The sequence below is a fragment of the Schistocerca nitens genome, chromosome 1 (assembly GCF_023898315.1).
Source record: "Schistocerca nitens isolate TAMUIC-IGC-003100 chromosome 1, iqSchNite1.1, whole genome shotgun sequence".
Taxonomy (NCBI): domain Eukaryota; kingdom Metazoa; phylum Arthropoda; class Insecta; order Orthoptera; family Acrididae; genus Schistocerca; species Schistocerca nitens.
In genome coordinates this window covers 392091917-392117281 of record NC_064614.1, presented here as the reverse complement: position 1 = coordinate 392117281, position 25365 = coordinate 392091917, and the positions used below count along the sequence as shown (strand labels likewise).

At 41.3% G+C, this 25365-nt stretch overlaps 1 protein-coding gene across 1 annotated transcript in view; it reads left to right on the top strand.

Annotated features, from left to right (window-relative positions):
* LOC126249090 (sodium-dependent serotonin transporter) overlaps positions 1–25365 on the top strand; it is a 591489-nt gene that overhangs the window by 404486 nt on the left and 161638 nt on the right. The window contains exons 6-8 of the mRNA XM_049950777.1: positions 12222–12325; positions 18940–19064; positions 24120–24218. Of these exons, the coding sequence (XP_049806734.1) occupies positions 12222–12325; positions 18940–19064; positions 24120–24218 (328 nt within the window). The remainder of the gene's footprint in view (positions 1–12221; positions 12326–18939; positions 19065–24119; positions 24219–25365) is intronic.

Genomic DNA, 25365 nt, shown 5'->3' with positions numbered 1-25365 from the left:
AGTAATCCTGCTAAATTCCCAAAATATTGTATTTTTATATTGATGAGTAATATGGATAGTCGTCACGTTCATGTGCCGTCTACAACGCAAATTTAATGTTACTATCCTAGGAACTAACCTGCAATACGTTTTGTATTTCATAATCGGAACTATCTGCATTAACCGTCATCAGAGCAATGTCAGGGAACAGAATGCAGCAGTGCCTTGCTACCTACTTGAGGACCTGCTTGAGTCGTGTACTAAGGAAGGGGTAGTTGCTGGTTCACATTATATTACACTAGCGAGAAGTACCGACTTTTCCTTTTCTCTGCAAACATCAGAACTAAATTCAGTAACTAAATGCTAAGAATATATTTGCATTGTGCCAACTCAAAGATCAATAGATATGGATATAGATATAGATACAGATTTTTATATTTAATGCCATTCTCGTTCTGCGTTGGAATAAACACCATTCATTATTTGCTTGTTCTTGTTACGATTGTTATTGTCATTCTCTCACTCGCAAGAGTTTTCGCATTCCTATTTGGTATCGATGCACATGAAGAGTGGCTATGAAAGAAGGGAATACTGAATGTTACGTCATGGAGAATACACTCATTTACTTCGGCTCCTCGTGATCTACGCTACAGGAGAAGTGAGATACATAAAGTTGACAGTGTGAGGACAGACCTGGTAGCACAACTGTGCAACTACACAGTGTTACCAGATAAAATGGTGCTGCGGAATCGAAAGTGTAGTACGGACTTTGCCATAGTAGCAGACAGCTGGTAATTTAGGACCATGACCGTGGATTACACTTTGGTCAGTACTGGTTAGAGTGCTGCAACTGTAAATGGAAGGCTTTGTTTGATAGTCTTATGCTGATGCTGTCTGAATAAATTATGCCATTGGATACAAAGCGGTTTAGTTTTAAGACCTAACCCACGAGGGGGGAAGGCACAGTGGTCTGCTTCAGGAATTCCAAGCAATAAAACACAAAAAACAACCCAGGAAAGGAGACATGCATTTGGAATCTGTTCATCGTTACGGGGTCAAACAAGAGGGTAACATTACTGAAACAATGATCGGGCTACTTAGTATATAATAGAGCATACAGATTTCAAGGAGGAAACGTATGAAGACGCAGACTTCCTCGTTATCAATATGTGCGGCATATCTTTCGTGTTAACGAAAGTAAATTCCCGCTTTACCTCTTCTTACGTGTCAAATGAAATGAATGCCATGAGGAATAGAATATTTGTTGACTGCGTCTCTTCTTGCTTCCATCCTTACCAACATATTTCTTCATTCTCGTGGTAATCATGACATTCTATGTGTATGCTGCAAAAGATTGCAAGTGGACAAATTCGACATCGAGGTGCAAAGCGTTATATTCAATTCGAATAAGCTTACGGTGTATTTTTACTTCGTTTGTATTTTTAGATGATTATGAACGTTACGGAAAATTATCTCACATGCTTTATGTTGAATGAGAAACATTGAATGATCCGTTTTGCTTTCCCTACGTTGAAATGATATAATGTCGGCGTCAACAGCCTTCTTCCACGCCGGAAGCTGAAACTTGTATCATTCTGGATTAATGATAATTGAATGTCTCATATGTATACTTAGCCCACAAGGCGACGTCAGAAACCATCAGGGGAGAACGCCGCATAAAAACCAAATGTGCGCGCGCGTCTCCACTCTGAAGAACCGTATCGGAGAATCACGGCAAGCATTTCGCTGAAGAGCTGCCTCGTCAGAGAGCCTAGAAATGGCAGCGTCGTAGCAAGTATTTGTCAACACTCTGATAGTGCATTTACTTCCGGGTGTAGGTCGGCGTTACCTCGCTAAATTCACTTGACATTCGTTTTCCACATCGAAGACTCGTACGATATAATCCACTGCAAGATGACACAATTAGAAAGTATATTTAATTTCTGGACTCCAAGAACGGCGTTCTTCACATAAGTAACACCTGTTTGTGTGTGCATTCGGGAGGACGACGGTACAATCCCGCGCCCGGCTATCCTGATTTAGGTTTTCAATGATTTCCCTAAATCGCATCAGGCAAATGCCGGGATGGTTCCCTAGGAAGGGCACGGCCGATTTCCTTCCCCATCCTTCCCTAATCCGAGCTTGTGCTCCGTCTCTAATGACATCGTTGTCGACGGGACGTTAAAACAGTAATCTCCACCTCCTCTGTTCGTGTGTTTAAGGTTGCGTTTTGAGGCTCAGGCAACATGGCAATGACTATATTCCGCCTCCGGCCGCCAGTGTGTCGTTAGCTCAGAGGTTCCCTTGTGCGTTGCAGTGCTTGTACTATAAGACATAGCAGTTCGAATCACGGTAGAAGCCGTTGACTACAACCTTTTATTTTCCATTTTAATTAATGGAGTTGCAAACTGCTAGTAAAAATTTCTTATGCGAAATCTGAAGAATGCCTTTAAACATCAATCTTCGTCCGATTTCGACTTAGTAAATTAATATCATGGATTTCTGCTATGCAAATTCCAAGGTGCTTCACTGTAAAATAGACCCTGAAAAGATTCAAACCGACTGTCAACGATATAAATTTGAGCTTTGTTCGTCATATAGGTCTAACATGTCAGAAGGTTGTTTATGAAGTGCACATGTTCATTAATATAGTTCCCTTCTTCTAAATTTTTGCAATAGTTTTTAACTGTAGACGTTTTCTAACACCGGCGTTAGCAATTCCTTTCCATTCTCTGAAACCTTCAAAACGACAAATTTTTCTGGTTTAAATCTGATGACCTTAACTATCACTTCCGATCAACAATAAATACTTCATGAACCCATACATGGAACTCCAAATGTGCAGTGTTCCTGCACTGCTACAGAGCATGCATTGCAAGGTATTCACACAGTTTATCGCATAGACTTACCATAAGGAATGAAACAAGAACTGTAATACACTTTACACCACAGACGCTCACTCTGGCTTGACGAAAACATCCAAACATTGACCAAAAGTTGCACAAATAATTGAGTTTGAAAGGAAAAGAAACGAGGTATGAAGCATTTATAAATTCATCGAATGTAGTGAGGTGGTTTAATTTCGTCCCAGTCTATAAAATTAATTTCGGGCCATACTCAGCTCTTGCCGATTAATGTAATATAATACCCGCCTACTAATCAGGGCGTCTGTCTCCGTTGCTTTTGAGCGTGAATGGAAATTGTAGAAATTTTCTGTGGAGCAACATTTAATAATAAAGCGTTTTAAATCATCAAAAGCAATGAGCGGTAGCAGGCGCTTTCGATAAAGAACGGGGGAGTGCAGCGCCGCTGCTGTCGCCACGGCCGCTGCCAGTAGCCAGCAAATGGATCCCGGAGCTTTGCCGCATACGGCGTCCAGAGGAGGACAGTCTGCAGGAAATCTGCCGCAAAATCGTTACTGGATAAAATTTTGATATCGGTGTGTCACAAAGCGAAATAGATTGAATCTGCGCTACCATTACATTCACGTCTTCAGCATTCAGACAGAAGAGGCTATAAAAATATTTTACGCCAGCTGCTCTCGATCCACTGACATTATGAACAGAAACAATGCACGCTACCGCTAGACCACAGGCGCAATCAGCCTAGAGTTTCTCTATCATGGGACAAGTTTTCCTCTAGGAAGTGCCGCAGTCTACAGTGTTGCCAGATTGTGCAGATAACCGGACTTAGAGAATTAGCGAGTTGGCCAGTTTTTTTGTCCCATGTCGCGATCGGCCTGGACTTAGCCCCTGAAGCGGCCGGCCGCCGGTCAAGTTTTATGTCAAAGAGTGTACAAGACAAAGTCTTTTTCATTTGTGACATTGACTCTGTAAAGTAACGGGCGAGTCGTGGAGCCCCGAAAATATTTTTTAAGTTCAGAGTTGGCGGCCACCGCACGGGCCGCTCGGCCAGCCGCGGCCCGTCAGCAAACACGTTGTGCCGAACGTTAGCGGTTTGCGGTTTGCGCGTGGTCGCAGCAGATAGAAATATTTTGGAGTGCCGACTTGTGCACTTGTAAGATTTCCTTGGCTTCTACAGTGAAGACGTAGTGTGCGTGTAGAAGTGAATATCTCGCGAGCTATATTGTTGTTCATAACTAATTACGTGCAATAGGAGTCTATTGTTCCCCTGCTATTCAACTTATATTTTATTTAATTGCTGAACCATCGGCACCAGTAAGTGTTTTGCAGAAACATACCGCATTCTCAAAAATACTTTTACTGTCGTACTAATAATTTAAAGTCGTTAAGATAGTACCTGCAGATTTTATTTGATTGCAATCTTCCATTTATAAATTTATATGTCACTTTTATAATTCGTAATTGCCGAGTGATGGAAACCTTCGACCATTCGTTTCATGTGTGTATTCCTATCGTTTACTGTAGACTCAGCAGTATTTGGCCTGTAATGCGACAACTATGTATCCCAGCCCCTAGACAACGAAACCAGCCAGAACTTTTAATATTTCAACGTTGAGTCGGTGGGTACGTAGTGATTGGCCACCACACCAACATCATTTCATATTTTTATTTGAAAGCCCGGAACTCAAGAAATTATATAGACACTTCAAATCTTACCATACCATCGGAAACAGTAGTTTATTCTGTACTGAAGAATCAGTGTCCACGTGAGAGCAGACGTATTTTCGTGCTTGTCTTCTGTGTTACCCTTGAAAGAAGTAAAGAAAAAGAGAATTAGTGCTGTCGTTGAATTTGAAACAAAACAAGGAATTCTGTAATATCAACTGCATAACAGATTATTTGAGGATTTCACGTGGTTCGTATTGGACAACTCGCCATAGGTTTAGATCTTTTATAACTCTGAAAATTATAAAAAATCGGTTTGATGATATTACCTCAAAACTATTTCTGTATCTGAAAATGTCCATTATTCTCAACAATTAACAAAATAAAGAATTTGCTTGAATTTTACCACCACACAGTTTTTTTAGCCCTTCTGAAATACAGCTTTTGGTACTTGGACCAGTCAGCATTTTTACTCAGTGTTTGTTCTTACGTGCACTCTGTTCCTACTTGTACTCGTAATAATGCTCATGAATCCAATCGCTCTACAAGTAAGTACGGAAGAAATATTTGAAGGCCAAGGCCCGACTGCACTTACCTGCAGCATACATCAGTTCACTTGATTCATGGATCTCTAGCTGCTACTCACTGATGCGACAGTCATACTGTAGTTTGGCTGCACTGACCACCCTTTGAACATAATTTGGTTGTAGCTCAGGCAGAAGTGCAGTGCATTATTCATCAGCCAGGAATGCTGATCCAGACTAGCCTTTGTATGGGTACAAAGACAATTACATTCGTTTGTCAACAGTCACACTCGACATAACAACCCACCAGAGGCCTTTCTTCATTCCATTTCACACAGATCTTACGGAATTCAAGAATTATGACTCGAATATAAATATTTATTTCATAAATTTTACGACATAGTGGCTCAAATGCAAAATATAACATTCGCAAGTAAGTACTTTAGGTGACAAAAGTCATGGGATACCTTGAAATATCGTGTTGGACCTCGTTTTTCCCTGCGTAGTGCAGCTCTCGATGTGGGGTGAACTCAACAAGTCGTTGAAAGTCCCCTGCAGCAATATTGTACCACGCTGCCTCTACAGCCGTCCATAATCGCGAAAGCGTTGCCACTGCGAGATTTTGTGCACGAACTGGCCTCTCGATTATGTCCCACTAATGTTCGACGGGATTTAAGTAGGGCGACCTGGGTGGCCAAAGTCATTCTCTCAAATTGTCCAGAAAGTTCTTCAAACCAATCGCCAACAATTGTGGCCTGGTGACATGGTGCATTGCATCCATAAAATTTCCATCCTTTTTTCGTCTCCAAGAAGCCGAACACAACCATTTCCGTCAATGATCGGTTCAGTTGGGCCAGAGGACCATTCCGTGTAAACACAGCCCACACCATTATGGAACCACCAGAAGCTTACACAGTGTCTTGTTAACAATTTGGGCGCATGGCTGTGTGCCACACTCGAACCCTACCATCAGAACTTATCAACTAAAATTGGATCCCATCTGACCAAGCCACGGTTTCCCAGTTGTTTAGGCTCCAACCGATATGATCACGGGCACTGGAGAGGCGCTGCAGGCGATGTCGTGCTGTTACCAAAGCCACTAGCGTCGGTCGTCTGCTGCCATAGCCCATTAAGGCCAAATTTCGCCGCCCTATCCTAGCGGATACGTTCGTCTAAGTCCCGCATTGATTTCTGCGGTTATCCCATGCATTGTTGCTTTTCAGTTAGCACTGACAAATCTATGCAAATGCCGCTGGTCTTGGTCATTAAGTGAAGGCCTTCTGCCTCTGTGTCGTCCGTGGTCAGTGGTAATACCTGAAATTTGGTATTCTCAGCACACTCTTGACAATTTGGATCTCGGATTATCGAATTCCCTAACGATTTCAGAAATGGAATGTCCCATGCCTCCAGCTCCTACCTACCATTCCGAGTTCAAAGTCTGTTAATTGCCCTCGTGCGGACATAATCATATTAGTAACCATTTCAAATGAATCACCGGACCAGAAATGACAGCTCCGTAATGCACCGCTATGTTATACCTTGTGTACGCCGTACGACCACCATCTAGATACTTGCATATTCCTGTCCAATATATTTTGTCACCTCAATGTGTTACTGCAAACCTACCACCCACGATTTGATGTGAAACAGCAGCTAGCACAACTGATAGCACCCACAATCGCTTTGAATAAGAAAATTGTGCCGCATATTATACATTATAACTATCGGGACTGAGCCTGTCTATGTCCCTTCTCACTCTCTGTCCACGTTGCACTGTTAATGTAACCGTTCCACGCCCTCTTAACTGAGTGAATATCAGCCATTCTACTGGATGTTTCAAAATTATTAGTGTTGGGTAAGCGTGTACGGTGTCTGAACGAGAATTTGGTATAAAGACAGACCTCGACGTCGTGGAGTGGAATCACAGAACACCCGCAAGTGTTCTTCGAGTATCCCCACCACGCGGATTGTATGTGAGTCCGCAAAGCATCGATAGCAGTCTTCCACGGTCGATATTTGCGTTCTTGTTTTTCTTTATTTTCTATATTACAGGCTTTAGGCCGTGGTCAAAGGCATATTTCTGTGTCTAACGTTTCTCATCCCAATGGTGAAGACATCATCATCAGAATTTATAAAGATTCACATGGTAGTTTCACTCTTGAACAAGCTGAGCAAGTCGGACTCAGAGGATATCTACAGCAATGAGAGACGAAAATTGAGATAGAAAAATATGCCTTATACCACAACCTAAGGCCCATAAAAAAAACACCACCCAGAAAGCTTTAAATTTTGTTGTTGTCTTGGGACCTTTATGAACAACTTGTCAATCAACTGCAATCACTACATGTGTAGTTAGGCGCGGTTATTTTGCTTTTTGTTTATCCGAAGACTTCCTAAGACAAGTGTCAAGGATCTCAGGTTTGGAAAATAGAAGAAATGAGGATGCACGGGAAGTGACACACAAGAAAGGTACCATAATGGATGAAATACAGGGTGTCCAGAAAAGGACTCCCTGATTTCAAAATTAAATATCTCGAAAACAAAGATCGATAGAGGAATGCTGGCGATTTTGGGGTTCCGAAAAGCCATATTGGTGTGAAGCGAAACCCCTGTATTCTCCTAAAGCTACTGTGTGGGCTGCAGTATGCAGCAGAGGCATTATTGGCCCATTTTTCATTCGAGAAACGGTCATTGGTGCACGTTACGTTGCAATTTTGGAACAATTTGTCGCCGCACAGCAAGCGTCAGAGGATCGACCAGGTACTGAATGGTTTATGCTAGATGGGGCCCGACCACATCAGACCGAACAAGTGTTTCGCTTTCTTGAAGAATACTTCGGGAATCGAGTCATTGCTTTGGAATATTCCAAATTTACTGGTGCAGGCATGGATTGGCCTCCATATTCGCCGGATTTGACTCCCAGTGGCCTTTTTTTTTTTTTTGTGGGGCACAGTGAAAGACATGGTCTACCCGAAGCATCCCGCCACGCTGGACAAGCTTGAATCGGCGATCTCTGTGGCATGTGAATCCATTTCGGTTGAGACACTACGAAATTTGATGGCGAATTTCATTCTTCGTTTGCGCCACCTCTGTAGTGCCAATGGTGAACATTTTGAAAACATTGTGATGTGATTGTTTGCAAAGATAGTTTCCATACGATTATTTCACTTATGTAAGCTGATATGAGCTGTACAGCGTACAGCGCCATCTGTTAGCAGCTTTTGTAACTATTATTTCAAACTGCTGTATAAACTTCTTACAGCTTTCATAATAAACATGCCGTTTACTGCATTCCTCTATCGATCTTTGTTTTCGAGATATTTAATTTTGAAATCAGGGAGCTCTTTTCTGGACACCCTGTAGAACGCAGATGACTTTTTTAGTTAGGACATTTAATGAAAATGGAACAAGAAAGAATACCTAAAAACGTATTCAATACTGACTGAACAAAACAGAAGATCCAATGGAAACCCGTGACTCAAAAGGATTCAAGGGATAGGAAGGAGTATGACCAATAGAAACTTGACCGTTGAAGAAGACATATGAAACAGGTTTATTATGGAGGCTGAGGGATGACCTCCAATATGCACGATTCAGTCACGTTAATGTGACTACCTCTCACAGATGGTAGGTGGCAGCACTAGCAGTGGAGGCTATATAAAGACTGTGGTGGGAACGCGGGAAACAGTGCAGTCGTTGTTCTAATGCGGCAGTGGAGCAATTTATCTAATGTCCGAAAGTGCATGATCATTAGCTTTGGGGCCATGGGTGGGTTCATCCGTGAAACGGCTAAATTTGTAAACTGTTCGCGTGCCTTTGGTTTACCGCGCATGGCAAAATGGCGCCATGCAAAATCGTCGACGAGGCATCCTTTTTCAATCACGGGTCATGGATGGAGGGGTGAACGACGGATGCAGATGTGTACGGATTAGTAGATAAGCAACTTTGAGCAATTGAAAATCCCGATGAACCAATGGGCTACCAACAGTGTCCCCTCAAGGACCATTCAGCGAACACTGCTGTGTGTGGGCCTGGTTCATACCCCATGCTCACTGCTCTTCATCGGCTACGAAGGCTGGATTTTTATCGCCATTACCGCAACTCGTCGTGCACTGAGTGACGACAGGTGGCCTTTTCAGATGAATCACATTTTATGCTCTATCGGATAGATGGCCGTTGAAGGGTATGGCCCTGCAACAGTCGTCATAAGGGTTCAGGCCGGAGGACCAAGCCTTATGATTTAGGAAACATTTTCGTGGCTTTCTGTGGGAGATCCCGTCTTCTGGAAGGCACAATGGGTCAACAAAAGTACGCATCTACCCAGGGGGACATGCGCTTTGGTTTTTCCTTGGCATCTACCTTCAGGACTATGACACGTGTCCCACAGATTCATTTGTACTTGCGTGGCTCGAAAAGCACCACGATGAGTTTACCGTACTCCCCTGGCCACCGAACTCACCAGATTTATACCAGATCGAGAATCTGTGGAACCACCTCGATCGGGGTGTTCGTGCCATGGATCCTCAACCGAGAGACCTAGCGCAGCTTTCCTCGGCACTGGAGTCGGTATGGCTCCACATCCCAGTCGATACCTTCCAGAACCTTACTGACTCACTTTCTGCACGTTCTCGCTGCCAAAGATGGTTATTCAAGCTTTTGACTGGACTGTACGTATCCATATATATCTTTTTCTTACATGACCATGTAGGAACAATGATCATTTTAATCATAACATGGAATTATGAAACAAAAATTTTTCTGTCCTAATTTTGAATTCATAACTGTGATGTAATTAATAAACTGAAGACAGGTTATGTTGATTGTCAGAAGAATCTTGAATAAGAAATTGTGCAACATTTAATACTGATGCTGTCATTCGTGATAGTCAAAATCACCTCTTTCATGCTATATCAGTTGTCCTGGTAACACTCTAATTGTTTTGAATCTCTTAATATCTTCAAATAATAGAATCATGTTGGCGTGGTATAGAATAAGGAAACTTACTGAAACTATCACTTTTACATACAGTTCTCTGGAAGCCAGATACGAATGCATTACAGGGATATAATTTTTGAATTCATGGCATCAAGCACAAAAACATACACCACGTGATCAAAAGAATCCGGACACCACCAAAAACATACGTTTTTCATATTAGGTGCATTGTGCTGCCACGTACTCCACATCGGCGACCTCAGTAGTAATTAGACATCGTGAAAGAGCAGAATGGGGCGCTCCGCGGAACTCACGGACTTCGAACGTGGTCAGGTGATTGGGTGTCACGCGTGTCATACGTCTGTACTCGAGAATTCACACTTCTAAACATCCCTAGGCCCACTGTTTCCGATATAATAGTGAAGTGGAAACGTGAAGGGCCACGTACAGCGCAAAATTGTACAGGCCGACCTCGTCTGTTGACTGACAGAGACCGCCGAGGGTTGATGAGGATCGTAATGTGTAATAGGCAGACATCTATCCAGAAAAATCACACAGGAATTCCAGACCGCATCAGAATCCACTGCAAATACTAAGACTGTGAGACGGGAGGTGAGAAAACTTGGATTTCATGGTCGAGCGGCTGCTCAAAAGCCACACATCACGCCGGTAACTGACAAACGACGCGTCGCTTCGTGTAAGGAGCGTAAACATTGGACGATAGAACAGTGGAAAAACGTTGCATGGAGTGACGACACAATGTGGCGATCCGATGGCAGGGTGTGGAAATGGCGGAATCCCGGTGAATGTCATCTGCCAGCGTGTGTAGTGCCAACAGTAAAATTCGAAGACGGTGGTGTTACGGTGTGGTCGTGTTTTTATGGAGGGGGCTTGTAGTCCTTGTTGTTTTGCTTGGCATTATCACAGCACAGGCCTACATTGATGTTTTAAGCACGTTCTTGCTTCCCTCTGTTGAAGAGGAGTTCGGGGACGGCGATTGCATCTTTCAACACGATCGAGCACCTGTTCATAATGCACAGCCTGTGGCGGAGTGGTTACACGACAACAACATCGGTTTAATGGACTGACCTGCACAGAGTCCTGACCTGAATGCTACAGAACACCTTTGGGATGTCTTGGAAAGCCTACTTCGTGCCAGGCCTCACCGACAGACATCGATACCTCTCCTCAGTGCAGCACTCCATGAATAATGGGCTGCCATTCCCCAAGAAACCTTCCAGCACCTGATTGAAGGTATGCCTGCGAGAGTGGAACCTGTCATCAAGGCTAAGGGTGGGCCAGTACCATATTGAATTCCAGCATTACCGATAGAGGGCGCCACGAACTTGTAAGTAATTTTCAGCCAGGTGCCCGGATACTTTTGATCACATAGTGTACTGGAGCAGTAACCACATTGTTGAAAGGATTCCTTGAACAGGTACTAAACCACCAAAGCCAGTATGTTTAGAGACTAATACCGGACTCTCCCAACGTAGTGGAATAAAAGCTAATTCAGTTCCACAGTTTAGAATTACTCCTACCTGTGACTGCGTGTTAGCAATGTCATTATTGAAATTGTAGAACATCATAGCATTTACTGTAAACATTAGTGCCAACTGCCTACATCATTTACATACAGCTGCATTTACATTCATGTGATCAATGTCACACGACATACGTTTATAAAGTTGTGATAGAGGATAGGGGTAATAATGCGAGTTCTGTATCGTTTGAATATATTTTGTGGATCACTGGATGAACAGAAGTGTTTGTAAGCGAAATTATCCCATTCACTTTAATGTTACGTCAATTTCCGCGGTGCCACGTCTTTCATCATTCCTTATAGTTTTAATTTGTAGTTTTAAAAACTGATGAGCTTCATCTAGGAGGTGCCGAAAAATATCTACAAAGAACGTACAGGACACAACAGGGTTGATGCCAAGGTTCTAATTAACATACTAGAGATAGTCATAAGGCTTTAATTATCACCACGAAACAATAAAGTTACGCAATTTTTATGTGTCATAAGACTGCAGATATGCATCTCCAAAAAAAAAATAAATAAATAAATAAATAAATGCGGGGTCATTATTAAAGCTTAACGACTACCCCTCATACTTGTTATATCTTCTCCAAAGATTTCTACTGCAAAGTTATCATTTGCGGGTTAACTGAAGGTGTGAAACTGGTAGTATGTACACCTGTAGCCAGTAGCCGCTGTTATCAGCGAGCCGGCCTGGTGCTTCTGTTCCAGGTGTGGATAGACGCGGCGTCGCAGATCTTCTTCTCCCTGGGTCCCGGCTTCGGCACTCTGCTCGCCCTCTCCAGCTACAACAAGTTCAACAACAACTGCTACCGGTGAGTCCACACGATAAAACACCGTCAGAGACCGTAGTGTAACCCCAGTCATCTTCAGCGAGGCTGTGAAGTGTCCCTCTTCGGCATTCACCACCCTTGGGGTGAATGTAATTTAATCACATTGTATTTTTCTTTTATCGTCTGATGTGTTAGTTCCCTGAAGAGAATCATACAGGCAAAAGATTTTTCTATGTTATATTAAAAGGTTCTTCGACTTCTGCTTTCCTAATGCTTTTGCGTCGCGGGAATGCTCACTCACATCAGCAGCCGCCATCCACGTGTTCCTAGCGATGAGCACAGTGTGAAGCAAATTATGCGACTGATTGCGTCACAGAGCAGCAAATAAACATTTGTAGGTGTATGTGGATTAATTCTCGGCACTGCTACACTTGCTAATCAGTCTTAATGACGGTCGCCAGCAATGCTTTTACCTCCGTAAAAGTTATAATTCGAATATCAGCGATAAATGTCCTGCAATAATGTAACTGCGCTGGAGAGTGTCAAAGATCCTACTACAGGACAAAAATTCACTCCGTTCCAACCACCTCCAACTGGTTCCTTGAAACGTTCACGGAAATCTTCGCTAAGGGAAAGCAGGGCAACACTTAAAGATCGTACATTGAACATAAAACCTAGGTCAAAACATTCCTTGTTTTTATGAAAAATAGGCAAACTCCTAAAAAGTCCGTCCTTTACGTCAAACACCATCCCAGGCTAGATAATAGCTCCACAATCTGTTACGAGATCTAAGCCAACCAATCATGTGAGCACTCACCATGCCAGAAAATTCACCTACAAGTAGTGAGCCAAAAACTCTGAATTCCATGTCTACATACCCAACGCACTCGACAGTTATTATAAAGTTTTCTAAGTTGAAAAAATAACTTTCGTGATCACTGTGCCTGAACAGCCAGTAACTCTAGCACACAGCATCTCTGCGCCTGACAGTCTGCAACTTGCCTCCTGCACCCAACAGGATTACATGCCATCTCCTAGAGTTCACAATTTCCAAGCAACTTCCAAATATATGTAAACGTTTACGCTTTTCAGGTACTGAGGACATCAAAAGATTGGCTTTTGGCTCCAGTGTGACTACACGCATTGTTCACCCTCTTTCCCCAGTAGTATCTCTCATCAGAAAAGTGCAGCTCCCCGGCAGGACATCCGTAATTATATTTTCAATTCAATGGTACTGAGACAACGACGTCTTTCGAAAGTTTCTGTGCACTGAGCGAGCCGGCTGCTGCGTTTGTACGTAATAGCGAATCTCACGGCATCACGTCATGAACGTCTATCGGGTCAGACTAAATTCAGATGTAAAATTCCTTTCTCAGTTAAAATATAAATCAGATAGTTACTGTTCCTAACCCTTGCCTGAACTGGATCTGATATCGTGTTCAAAATCTTCATGAAACTATTATGTCCAGACCAGGAACACAAATCACTCCAGTCATGGGCCACTCTTTCCCACTGTGAAGTCTGTAACAAGTTGACGCCATTTAGGTCCAAATGCAGAGAAATTATTCAGACGTTGAGGCAACAGATATCAGCCGAAGTCATATCAATTGCCTTCATACTTTTGACGTTTCAAGTAGACATAAATTTATGTAACACTGGTATTTGACCTATTTATTTTCTCTTCACAAATATTGTTACTATGAAATCGAATTAGTGACGAACAACTGTTTTCTCCCAATCGAAGATAAAAGTTTTACTTGTTTGAATACGGTACACGAGCTGTTTGTGGAGTACATTCCATGGGCTAACTATCAATTGTTAAGCACTCAAGTCACAGAATTCTTAGTACTGATGTAATATTTTACTGTGAGAGTGCATAAGACGCAAATTGCCTCGACATACAAGAAGTATGTCATAAGGTTATACAAAAATTTCCTCCCGAAAAATCACAACCTTCACGTTTCCTCACTTCAAAGCGTGGTTACCGCACTGTCTACTCTGGGCAATATTAGAAAAAAAAAAATGCAACAAGTGCCTCGAAGTCCGACATTACTGACAAGAAAGCTGCAAACAGAAAGGAAAATAAACGCATTTTCCTCTCCAAAATTTCAGTAAGTGATCACCACGAAACGCTTCACCCACGTTCTGTTATTTTCCGGTGCCTTTCTTTCCCATTAAATATTTACAAGTAAACAAGAAAATGGGTTTCAATTTGAGCTATTTAATTTTCCATGTTGTACAGATACGTTTATGACCACGTGAAATATATTTAAAACAAAGGAACCATTCCTGATTGTTGAAAAATGCCGAACAAATGCTGATTAAGTTAAAATGTGAATAATAAAAAATATGGTGTACTATATTAACTTATCTTCACTTTCTAAAATAACTGAATGCATTTCAACAGTTTAATTTACACAAGGAAGAAAAGGATACTAATAATAATGCTCGGTGCGATTCACTTGCTTCTAAAACACACAGCCCTGCAGGAAATATGTGGCGCATCTATAAAAGTGTCGTTACCGCCAGTCGCAGTTTTCTAGAAGATTTTCCTGTCTCAACTCCAAATTTCGATGTAATGACTTAAATGGCAATGGTAGCGTGACAGTCTTCTATAATTAAAATGTGAATAAGAAATGGTAGTTCAACTTTATGAATCTGCACTGCCTAATGGCCAAGTTTTTAGTCGATCTCGTTTTAAATGGTGCGAAGGAAATTACACGGCTGCGTCCTCGCTAGGACTTGCAGGCCGTTGGCGCCCTGTGCAGCGCCTGTCAAGGAGTAATCAGAGTTCTCGGAGGAAAGCTTAAACGACGTATGGCGTGCTGCGAGCAGCAGGCCGATGAGATTAAGGTCGCCGCCTTTCACAGAGGAAGATTGACGACACTTCTTATCTCCGTAAACAGGGCGTTAGAGTCTTCTCTTTCATAGAAACAGCTCCTCCGATGCTAACTTAACTTTCACTATACATACCAATACATATCGATTATTTTCAGGTGCACTATGCGTTACCATCAGTTAATCTTCCTCCTCTTCAGGTGGCAGCTTTCTAAATCCTCTCGAGTTTTCATGTTGTTTCTTTTCATGTTTTAAGTGCCTGCAGCTCTTTTACATCTAAGAAAGCTTTCTTCATGTCAGTTCGTGAACAGCAATCGGCATTTCTTTAAGTAACATATTGAACGTAAACTGGTATCCACTACACTTTCAGAAAACTTAAAATATTTAGAATTCAATTGTGGTCAAAGCATTTCTATTTGGACTATGTTCAAACTGAGGGAGAGGTGACAAAAAATAGTGAATTACAACTGTGTACTTACTCTGGCCAACCCCAGCAAGGTTCTTTCAATACAACTACGCCAGATTCTTTTCCTAATCTAAATTGCTGCACGTGGAAAACTAAATAGTAAAGATTTTGCTATAAAGCAAACTTTTACGCAGGAAGAAGCTGTTATTTGCCAAAAATTCGGTGAATGTTGTACGTGTCGGTCTCAGTATTACATGAAGCAGGAAAGAAGTGATTTAACTAATTTATGAATACTGGATCATCGAACAGATATACGAAAAATATTTTCCTCGTGACTTCATCAGTTACGTCCACTAGTAGTCTCATAATGTGTCAACACTGAAATACAAACACTTGCATAATAGTCTGTAGTTAGTCCTTTTGTTTTCCGTATACGACTAGCATCGATCTCATCTAACAGTGATGACAGCAGCAGTCATTCAACACTGTCAACAATACTGCATTCATCAATATCCAGCTAGAAATTGGGGACATTTTGAATGTCAGGAGCTGACTTTTTTATTAAAAAAGAATTTCGGACATTCATAAGTTGGATTTTTCGAAGTCAGCCCAGCATTCTTGAAAACCATCTGTGCTCACTTAGCCCAAGCATTATGAGGACGTGATTGCAAAAAATTACCTGAAAACAGAACAAAATGTTAAAAAAGAATGTCTTAGGCCTTAAAAATCTCTGTCGATTGCCTTCTTATAAGCATCGATTGCTTTCTTGTAAGTATCGATTGTTTTCTTACTTTTCGAGATACATTGAAAAAACCGTTAAAAATCGGGTTCCTTGTAACTCGTTATATTCACGTTCCCGAACTTGCTATTTAAAGGGAGTAATTAAATATTTGTTTGAAAAATTAAAAATAAATATATTTTTTCGGATATATCGCTTTCTTGGATAAAGACGAGAGATGGCGCTATAGGTAATTAAGTGTATCTTCTCAACGGATGCCGATACAGTAACAGATTTAGGCTTATTTTCTTTCGCAAAGTAGTATCTTATCACGTTATTGAGTAGTTTTTAAGATTTTAGTAATTTTAATACTAAAAAAAAACTTAGAAAAACTTGAATTTCATGGGCACGTTTTTAATTTACTATTTCAATTTTCATTTTGTGTAAATAGCTTTTAAAGAAACAACTTACTAACATTTTTTCACGAATTTAAAAAAAAGAAAATTTTTTTCTGCGACCATTTGGAAACGAGACTTTTTTAGATAAAAAATCTAGTTGACTTAGTTGACGTTTTACAACGAGGCCCTTAACATTTCCAAGAAAAAATACTAGAACTAGGCTATGTGCCATTGATTTTTGGTGTTAACAACTGAGTAGTAAAATGAAGCGTGCAAGTACAGAGTGCGTCTGTACAGTGGAGTGAACCAGTGCGCCCTCATTCTGAAAACTGCTTCTAAATGAATGTACGAGTACGTACTGTAAAAAGAAGCCACTCACATGTAAGAGTATTTGAAACATTGTGACTCAGCACAATGTGAAAACTTTGATACTCTTCCTAACATCGAAATACACGATGACTCTGTTGATGCTTTCGGCAACTTCTCAATGCAAATGTTCTTCAGTTGCAATGTCAAAATGTTGATGTTCTCTCGATTCTTTCAACTTTCTTCTTTATTAAAATGTAGAAGAGGACGTACAAGAAAATGAAGCAGAAGACCATCCAACAAAGAAAACAAGGCATTCTTTTGATAAAGAAATTTTATCGATATAGGATAAGTATGTAACATAGTTTCCTTTATAATGGTTTTTATATACTTTACAGAGAGATGTCTTGTTACATATTTGCGTAAATAAATAAAATTCTTTGAAGTTACCTTGACATGTTGCATTTACTTAATTTTTTACCAAAAGTAATTTAGGACTAGAGTAATGAAGTAAGTGTTCAAGAGACCAACAACCAGTATAACGTAAGTATCATTAATTGAGCAAAAAAATTGAGGCGTTACATCAAAAATTCTGTTGTAATAATACAAAATTATTAAACTGAAAATAAACATAAACATGTAAATAAAATAAAAACTAAGGATTTCCGGGGCTAATTTGATTCTAAGACAAAAATGATACAACATTCGCGTTTATCTCGTCAAGTTACCCCAGAGTCAATTCAAAAGGATTTTTTTTATGTGGTCCAGAAGCCGAGATATCAAAGATTATGCAAGTGTGGCAGCTTCCAGATCGAGCCCACGCCCGTTCCAACCACTCCATTGCCCCCTCCAGCTGACGCACTGCGCGCTGGCAAGTTCCGTTTTATTGTCCAGTTAATAACACCAAAATCAATTAAACAGACGCTAGTACTTTTTCTAAAAGTATAAGTATTCAATATTAACCTCCATAAAGCAAAGTGCTGTAAAATGTTAGCTGCGCCCGCTCATGAAAAATAACAGTTATCTTGGAGAAATTTCAGCAGTTTCTTTCCGAAATAGTTATTTTCATAAAATAAAAATAGAGATACTTTGTTGAAAAAAACAACAAAATTAAAGTTGTGCGAATCTTTTTTTGTTATTATGAATTTATAAAATTGTTAAAATTATTTACTATTATGATTACACAGCTGTTTGCGTTGAAAATAAGCCTCAAATCGCTACCGTAGGTCCGTCTGCTGAGAACACCTAGCCAGTCATCAAGAGGGCCATTTTTTTTAAAAAAAATTGACATATCTGCAAAAAGTATATTTTTTAATTTTTCAAACAAGTAGTATTTTGAAGCATCAAGAGCTGCGTTTACAGTAAATAGCAAGTTTGGTAACATAAATGTTAACGAGTTATAGTGAACCACGTATTCAACGGTTTTTCGATATATCTCGAAACGTAAAAAAGTATTCTATACTCATTCGGAAATAGCTGATAGATCTTTTTAAACCATACAACTTTTTCATTTAACATCTTTTGACCGGTTCTATAGTTTCTACTTATTTTAAAAAACCGTTTCTCGCAACTTCGCGAATTTTCGTCCGTTTTCGCAAACTTGGATTGCCCTAGCTTTAATAATAAGAAAATTTTCTCTTTGCCTTTTTTCCTATGTAATTGGCAGTGGCTAATACTCTGTGTCGGCCTGTTTGCAGCAGTGTAGTTCAGAGCGTGACGGTCCAGATGTTTCCGTTCGCATGTAGAAAATGATATGGATCAGTTGAATAAATTAAAAATAGCCCTCTGTAAGACGACTGTTATTCTGTCCCCGTGCAAGTCTCTCTCACATTAAAGACCTGTATGACAAGAGGACGTACTGTAGAAGTCACAGACCTTCGCTGCAAACCTGTTTTCCTCCCCTTCCGGAGCTGACAGTTCCTCGGTTACGCTATAGAGATAAAGACAAGGACGTCCTCAGGCGCTGATGACGGCTGCTATGATGTTGCAGGGATGCCATCCTGACGAGCAGCATCAACTGCCTGACCAGCTTCCTGGCCGGCTTCGTCATCTTCTCCGTGCTCGGCTACATGGCGCACGTTCAAAAGAAGAGCGTCTCAGAAGTCGGGCTCGAAGGTAGGGCCACTCCTGTCCCTGTGAGGGAAGTATACCCTGTCTCTGATACAGGGGTTCCCAAACTGTTACTCTGACGAAACACTTTGAGAATCCTCGTAATCTGACGGAACACCCTTCTTATATTGAAAATTATTAAAATTTCAAATATTGATAGTAAACTTGTTTTATTCAGTGGTTACTTCTGATTTAAATCGACACTAATTACACAGAAACCATAACAAAATTTTAAAAAATAGTATCGACAAAACGTCGAAAAAAATGACCATGTTATTAATACTTTTCTGCGGAGCACTTATTTTCTTCCCGTGGAACACGAGTGTTTCTTGGAACACAGTTTGGGAAACCCTGGCCTAATATAAGCTTCAGTAACACATCTGCAGATCACATGACCTGACCAGGAAACGACACAACTCGCCCCACTCTGTTTCCTGCCTCTATTGCTCCATCGGCCTCTTGGTAATCTTTATAGCGTGTACCCCCAAATATTTTCGAATTACAGACCACGAAAAATGGTATCTGCGTAATACTTTGGAAGGTAACAATCAGTTATATGTCCTGACATTCATTTTGTATATACACTCCTGGAAATGGAAAAAAGAACACATTGACACCGGTGTGTCAGACCCACCATACTTGCTCCGGACATTGCGAGAGGGCTGTACAAGCAATGATCACACGCACGGCACAGCGGACACACCAGGACCCGCGGTGTTGGCCGTCGAATGGCGCTAGCTGCGCAGCATTTGTGCACCGCCGCCGTCAGTGTCAGCCAGTTTGCCGTGGCATACGGAGCTCCATCGCAGTCTTTAACACTGGTAGCATGCCGCGACAGCGTGGACGTGAACCGTATGTGTAGTTGACGGACTTTGAGCGAGGGCGTATAGTGGGCATGCGGGAGGCCGGGTGGACGTACCGCCGAATTGCTCAACACGTGGGGCGTGAGGTCTCCACAGTACATCGATGTTGTCGCCAGTGGTCGGCGGAAGGTCCACGTGCCCGTCGACCTGGGACCGGACCGCAGCGACGCACGGATGCACGCCAAGACCGTAGGATCCTACGCAGTGCCGTAGGGGACCGCACCGCCACTTCCCAGCAAATTAGGGACACTGTTGCTCCTGGGGTATCGGCGAGGACCATTCGCAACCGTCTCCATGAAGCTGGGCTACGGTCCCGCACACCGTTAGGCCGTCTTCCGCTCACGCCCCAACATCGTGCAGCCCGCCTCCAGTGGTGTCGCGACAGGCGTGAATGGAGGGACGAATGGAGACGTGTCGTCTTCAGCGATGAGAGTCGCTTCTGCCTTGGTGCCAATGATGGTCGTATGCGTGTTTGGCGCCGTGCAGGTGAGCGCCACAATCAGGACTGCATACGACCGAGGCACACAGGGCCAACACCCGGCATCATGGTGTGGGGAGCGATCTCCTACACTGGCCGTACACCACTGGTGATCGTCGAGGGGACACTGAATAGTGCACGGTACATCCAAACCGTCATCGAATCCATCGTTCTACCATTCCTAGACCGGCAAGGGAACTTGCTGTTCCAACAGGACAATGCACGTCCGCATGTATCCCGTGCCACCCAACGTGCTCTAGAAGGTGTAAGTCAACTACCCTGGCCAGCAAGATCTCCGGATCTGTCCCCCATTGAGCATGTTTGGGACTGGATGAAGCGTCGTCTCACGCGGTCTGCACGTTCAGCACGAACGCTGGTCCAACTGAGGCGCCAGGTGGAAATGGCATGGCAAGCCGTTCCACAGGACTACATCCAGCATCTCTACGATCGTCTCCATGGGAGAATAGCAGCCTGCATTGCTGCGAAAGGTGGATATACACTGTACTAGTGCCGACATTGTGCATGCTCTGTTGCCTGTGTCTATGTGCCTGTGGTTCTGTCAGTGTGATCATGTGATGTATCTGACCCCAGGAATGTGTCAATAAAGTTTCCTCTTCCTGGGACAATGAATTCACGGTGTTCTTATTTCAATTTCCAGGAGTGTATGTTACAAACAAGAACTGAAAAACTGTGATAACTCAAGTAGCTGTGATTACAAAATAGTTCCACTAACCTATTTTTATGTCCATGTTTCAGACACAAAAGCTACTTCTAACTATTTTTATGTGCTTGCTGCTACATTTATGACAATTTCATTATGGCACACATTATTTCTATTACAGAGTCTCATTTAAAGTTTCAGTCTGTGGCAATTACATTCCATGTTTGTTGTATTGATGCACAATGTGGTTCAAACAGCTAGTATGATGTGGAACTCACCGATATCAGACTACAGTTGAGCATTTACCACACCCCAGTAATACCAACATGATCTGAAACCCGTGATTATTCCCATAAGATCACGCAAGATATTATGACAAGGTGCGCAAAGAAAACTGTTGAACGTCTGTGATGGAGTGATGGAGTGGCCCTATTAAACAAGATATATGGGTACCATAGTTCACATAGATATTATTTGAAAGGGTTTCGTCAAACTGTGGAATGAAACTAAATGTCACAATACTTTCAGGTTATTACTAAGATTCATTAACTTGATTCCAATCATTGATCAGGCAAAACAGAGAGTTATAAATTGCACAAAGGTTCAAATGAATCATTAAACACATACTTTGGCACAGGTGGATGGAATTGGAAATAAAATGATACATGTAGCTATGTATATAAAAACTGCCAATGATATGAATTAATTAGTAGTTTAAAGAACAGAACCAGAATAGTGCATATAGTCACCACTTCCCCTGCCTAAGAACGTGCTGACTTCAGCTACTTGACGGCGCGAATTAGTTCAGAGAAGCAAATCTTTAACTCGAATTAAACGACTTTGTGGTCCCCTAATCGCTACATAAGTAAATGCCGTCCACGCCTGCCATCATTCTAAAACTCTGCTGCAGAGGATGGCTGCAATGGTAGATGAGTTCAACTCCGGCATCTACGATCACCTCTAGGACGAAGTCCCACCTCTCTCCAGTTCTAAGAGGAAGACATCTCTGCATCTGACGGTCCAAGATGAAGTGCTTTCCTCCTCAAAATCTTGTTGATTGTGCCAGCACTGGATTCTCCTTAGCCAACTGTTGTAGACTTTCCAAATTCTGGTCAATGAAAAATTTATAAAGACTGCAACAATCTTGCGTCTCGTAAAGAATCTGCTGTGATTAACCAGTAATACACATTTCTCTCTCCCACTATGAGGATGGTTTCACGTTTCAACCCATGCACTCACGAGTCTTCATCCCCACTATAAAAATAATTTTGGTGAACGAGTCCGGGACTCCCTTACAGTGACTGCTGGGTTCCTTTGGGTCCAACAGATTTTTGTCACTCTGAGTGCCTCATGTTTTCTCATCCCCTTGTAGATCTCTATCTTTTTTAGGAAGCATCCCTTATGCTGCTTCTCACAATGCAAGTTTACAGTTTGCCGAAAGCCACCTCCTGCCTCAGCGAAGCTCGAAATGTGGGACACCGCCTGTGACAGCGTCTGTCCACTCAGTGTGTGCCTGGCCTGGACTCGGCCTTCCAGTGAGGAACAGTTTTGCGACTTGCTTGCAGTTGTATCCTTTCGGTCCTCACTCTCCCTTAGTCAGCCAGCAGATCCAGCTTCCAGGAAAACATTACACTTATCCTCCACCGTATAGAAATGAAATGAACAAGTATTTGTTAGATTCACAGTCACTGATGTTATTTTTCAGTTACATCTGTAGTTTCATTCATCGCTAGTAATTTGAATTGGTTTGGTGGTCTAATTTGAACAGTGGGTTATTTATTGGGTTACAGATCAGCTTTGAGAAGAAACTATCCCATAGCTCTGGGTAACACGACAGTATACTTTATTTTATTTTATTTATTTGCATTTCATTCCATCCAGGGATTTTGACTTCTTTGTTTTTAGCAACTGAGTTATAAAGTCATGACTTTCAGCCAATCAGTACCTCCCTGCTACTCTCAAAAATGCACAAAATCTTTCCTGTACACCTTCATGACGGAATACTTCCAGGGGAGACAGTAGGGCGTAACTAGTAAAATGAAGCTGTGACACGTGCTGTAAATCTTTTTTTACTACCTTAGTTGATAAGACCACGGACAAATGGTTGTGTCTGATGCTTGGACCGGTACAAAATTTTACGCTCTGTCTTAGTTTTAGTGCCGCTAAGGAAATGAGGAAACCAATATACGATAAATTTTACCATGAAGCAGGCGTAACAATAACGAGCTAATGAAGAAAAAAGGTAATGAGAATAAGGAATATTACACCATAAACAACAAAATTGTGATTGATTATTATAGTTGGACCACAATTAAAAAGAAAATACTTCCTTACCTTCACACAAAAAAGAAAATACTTCCTTACCTTCACACATACGCTGCCCCGCAAATATGATGAGTCTGCACAATTTTGTGGGATTTAAGCGCTAGTACACACTGAAATTCCAAAGATTTAAAATGATATCAGCATAATAATATTTGTGGAGAACTAATTTAATACCTTAGGTACGGTAGTGATTTGAAACATTACAAAACTATTAATGTTCCTTTTAAACAGTGGAAACACTAAGGAATGAAACTTTAATGTGAATACATTGTAAGTTTGCCATTTGGTAGTGTTTTATTGAGTTATCTTTATGCGTAGCCATTCAGATTTAAATGAGATTTTTTTAATGCAGAATAAGAACAATTTGACGGTAATAACATGGTAATAGTTTTCAATCGATGATCAGATTCTGAAGATCTCTCTATATTTTTGCATATTCAGAGTTTATCTGAATACAGGAATTTCCCAAAACAGACCCAAATTGAAAAATTAGAATATTGTAACAAATGTAAATGATCATCAAGGAAACGCAACTTAATCATTTCTGTCACGCTTAGATGAAAACTTAGCAGAGGAGGTACTCTGAAAGGTGATTACTTAACATTTCGTGGACCTGTAAGAAATTAAATGTACTTTTTAAACTGAGTGAGCTTCCAGCCCGCTGTTATCCGAGTATGAGTTCAACTAGCTCCTAAGTTCCGTTTTTACCCACACCACCTTGCCTCCTGTTGCAGGTCCAGGTCTTGTGTTCATCGTGTACCCGGAGGCCATAGCGACCATGTCTGGTTCCGTCTTCTGGTCCATCATCTTCTTCCTCATGCTCATCACTCTCGGTATGTACACGTCTACTTATGATTTACTTATTTACCCATGGTAAGGCCTATACCTGCGATGTCTGCGCAGAAATGCAATAAGAAAGGTACAAACAATACACTCTCACAATGAACCTTACAAATCTATATATTTATTTTAGTAACTATACCACTGTACACACCATTGAAAAATACAAACAGAAGGAGAAAGAGAAGCAAATGTATCGAGCTACTGTCCTGAACGCTTCTGTCGAAAATTCTGAAAATTTAGAGTTATATTCGCACCCACAAACACAAGAATATTTATGCCTTCGAGAATTATTCGAAAAGAGAGGTGCTTGTAGCACACTCATCGTGCGTAATCATTATTGTTTCTACGTTCAAGTAAAATTTTGTCAGTGCTTTACACATAAAATACTAATATGATTGCTTGTGTGCGTTTCATTATTTTCCTAAGGTAAAGAAACAACGAATATCATAATGGCAAAGGAGAGGTTTGAGTACAGAATACTGTATTTCATTTTAAAAAACTGAAAACTTCGTGTTTAGATGGATAGTTAGTTTCTCTGTTTCTGTTAACGAAGTTATTGTCCGAAGAAAGACAATTATTTTTCGCACATCATACGGATAGATCATCGGCTAAAAGATTGACATTCGTCTCTTACAAGTTACTGCAAGATTATTTTTAAATTCTATTGAGTGTACTAGATTAATCCAGACACCGTTGAGACATCCGTATTCAAAATTTCTACATTCAACTGTCGAGAAACGTCATAGTTACTATAGTTATTATAGAGAATAACCGGCATTATCAACACATGCAGTGGAGAAATGAACTGAAACTAATTTAAATGGAGCTGTAGTAGGGCGATACTCTCGTCAGTCTCTGTCTCAGAAGTTGAAATAGCAAGGAAGAAAAAAAGGAAGACTACAGTTTAACGTAGCGCCTACCTAGCCAACACACTGTGTTGATACCAGCAAATAAATAAATAAAATGAAAGTAAATAAATTAAAGGGAAACCATAAAATGTAAATACCTGAATGATTGGCCGAGGGCTTTAACCTCGCTCCTATCGAATGTGAGCCTATCAACAGCTGCTACACTCGACTCGATAACAGCTGTGAAAGGAGAAATGGTGAAAAATTAACACACTCAACGCGACAGCGA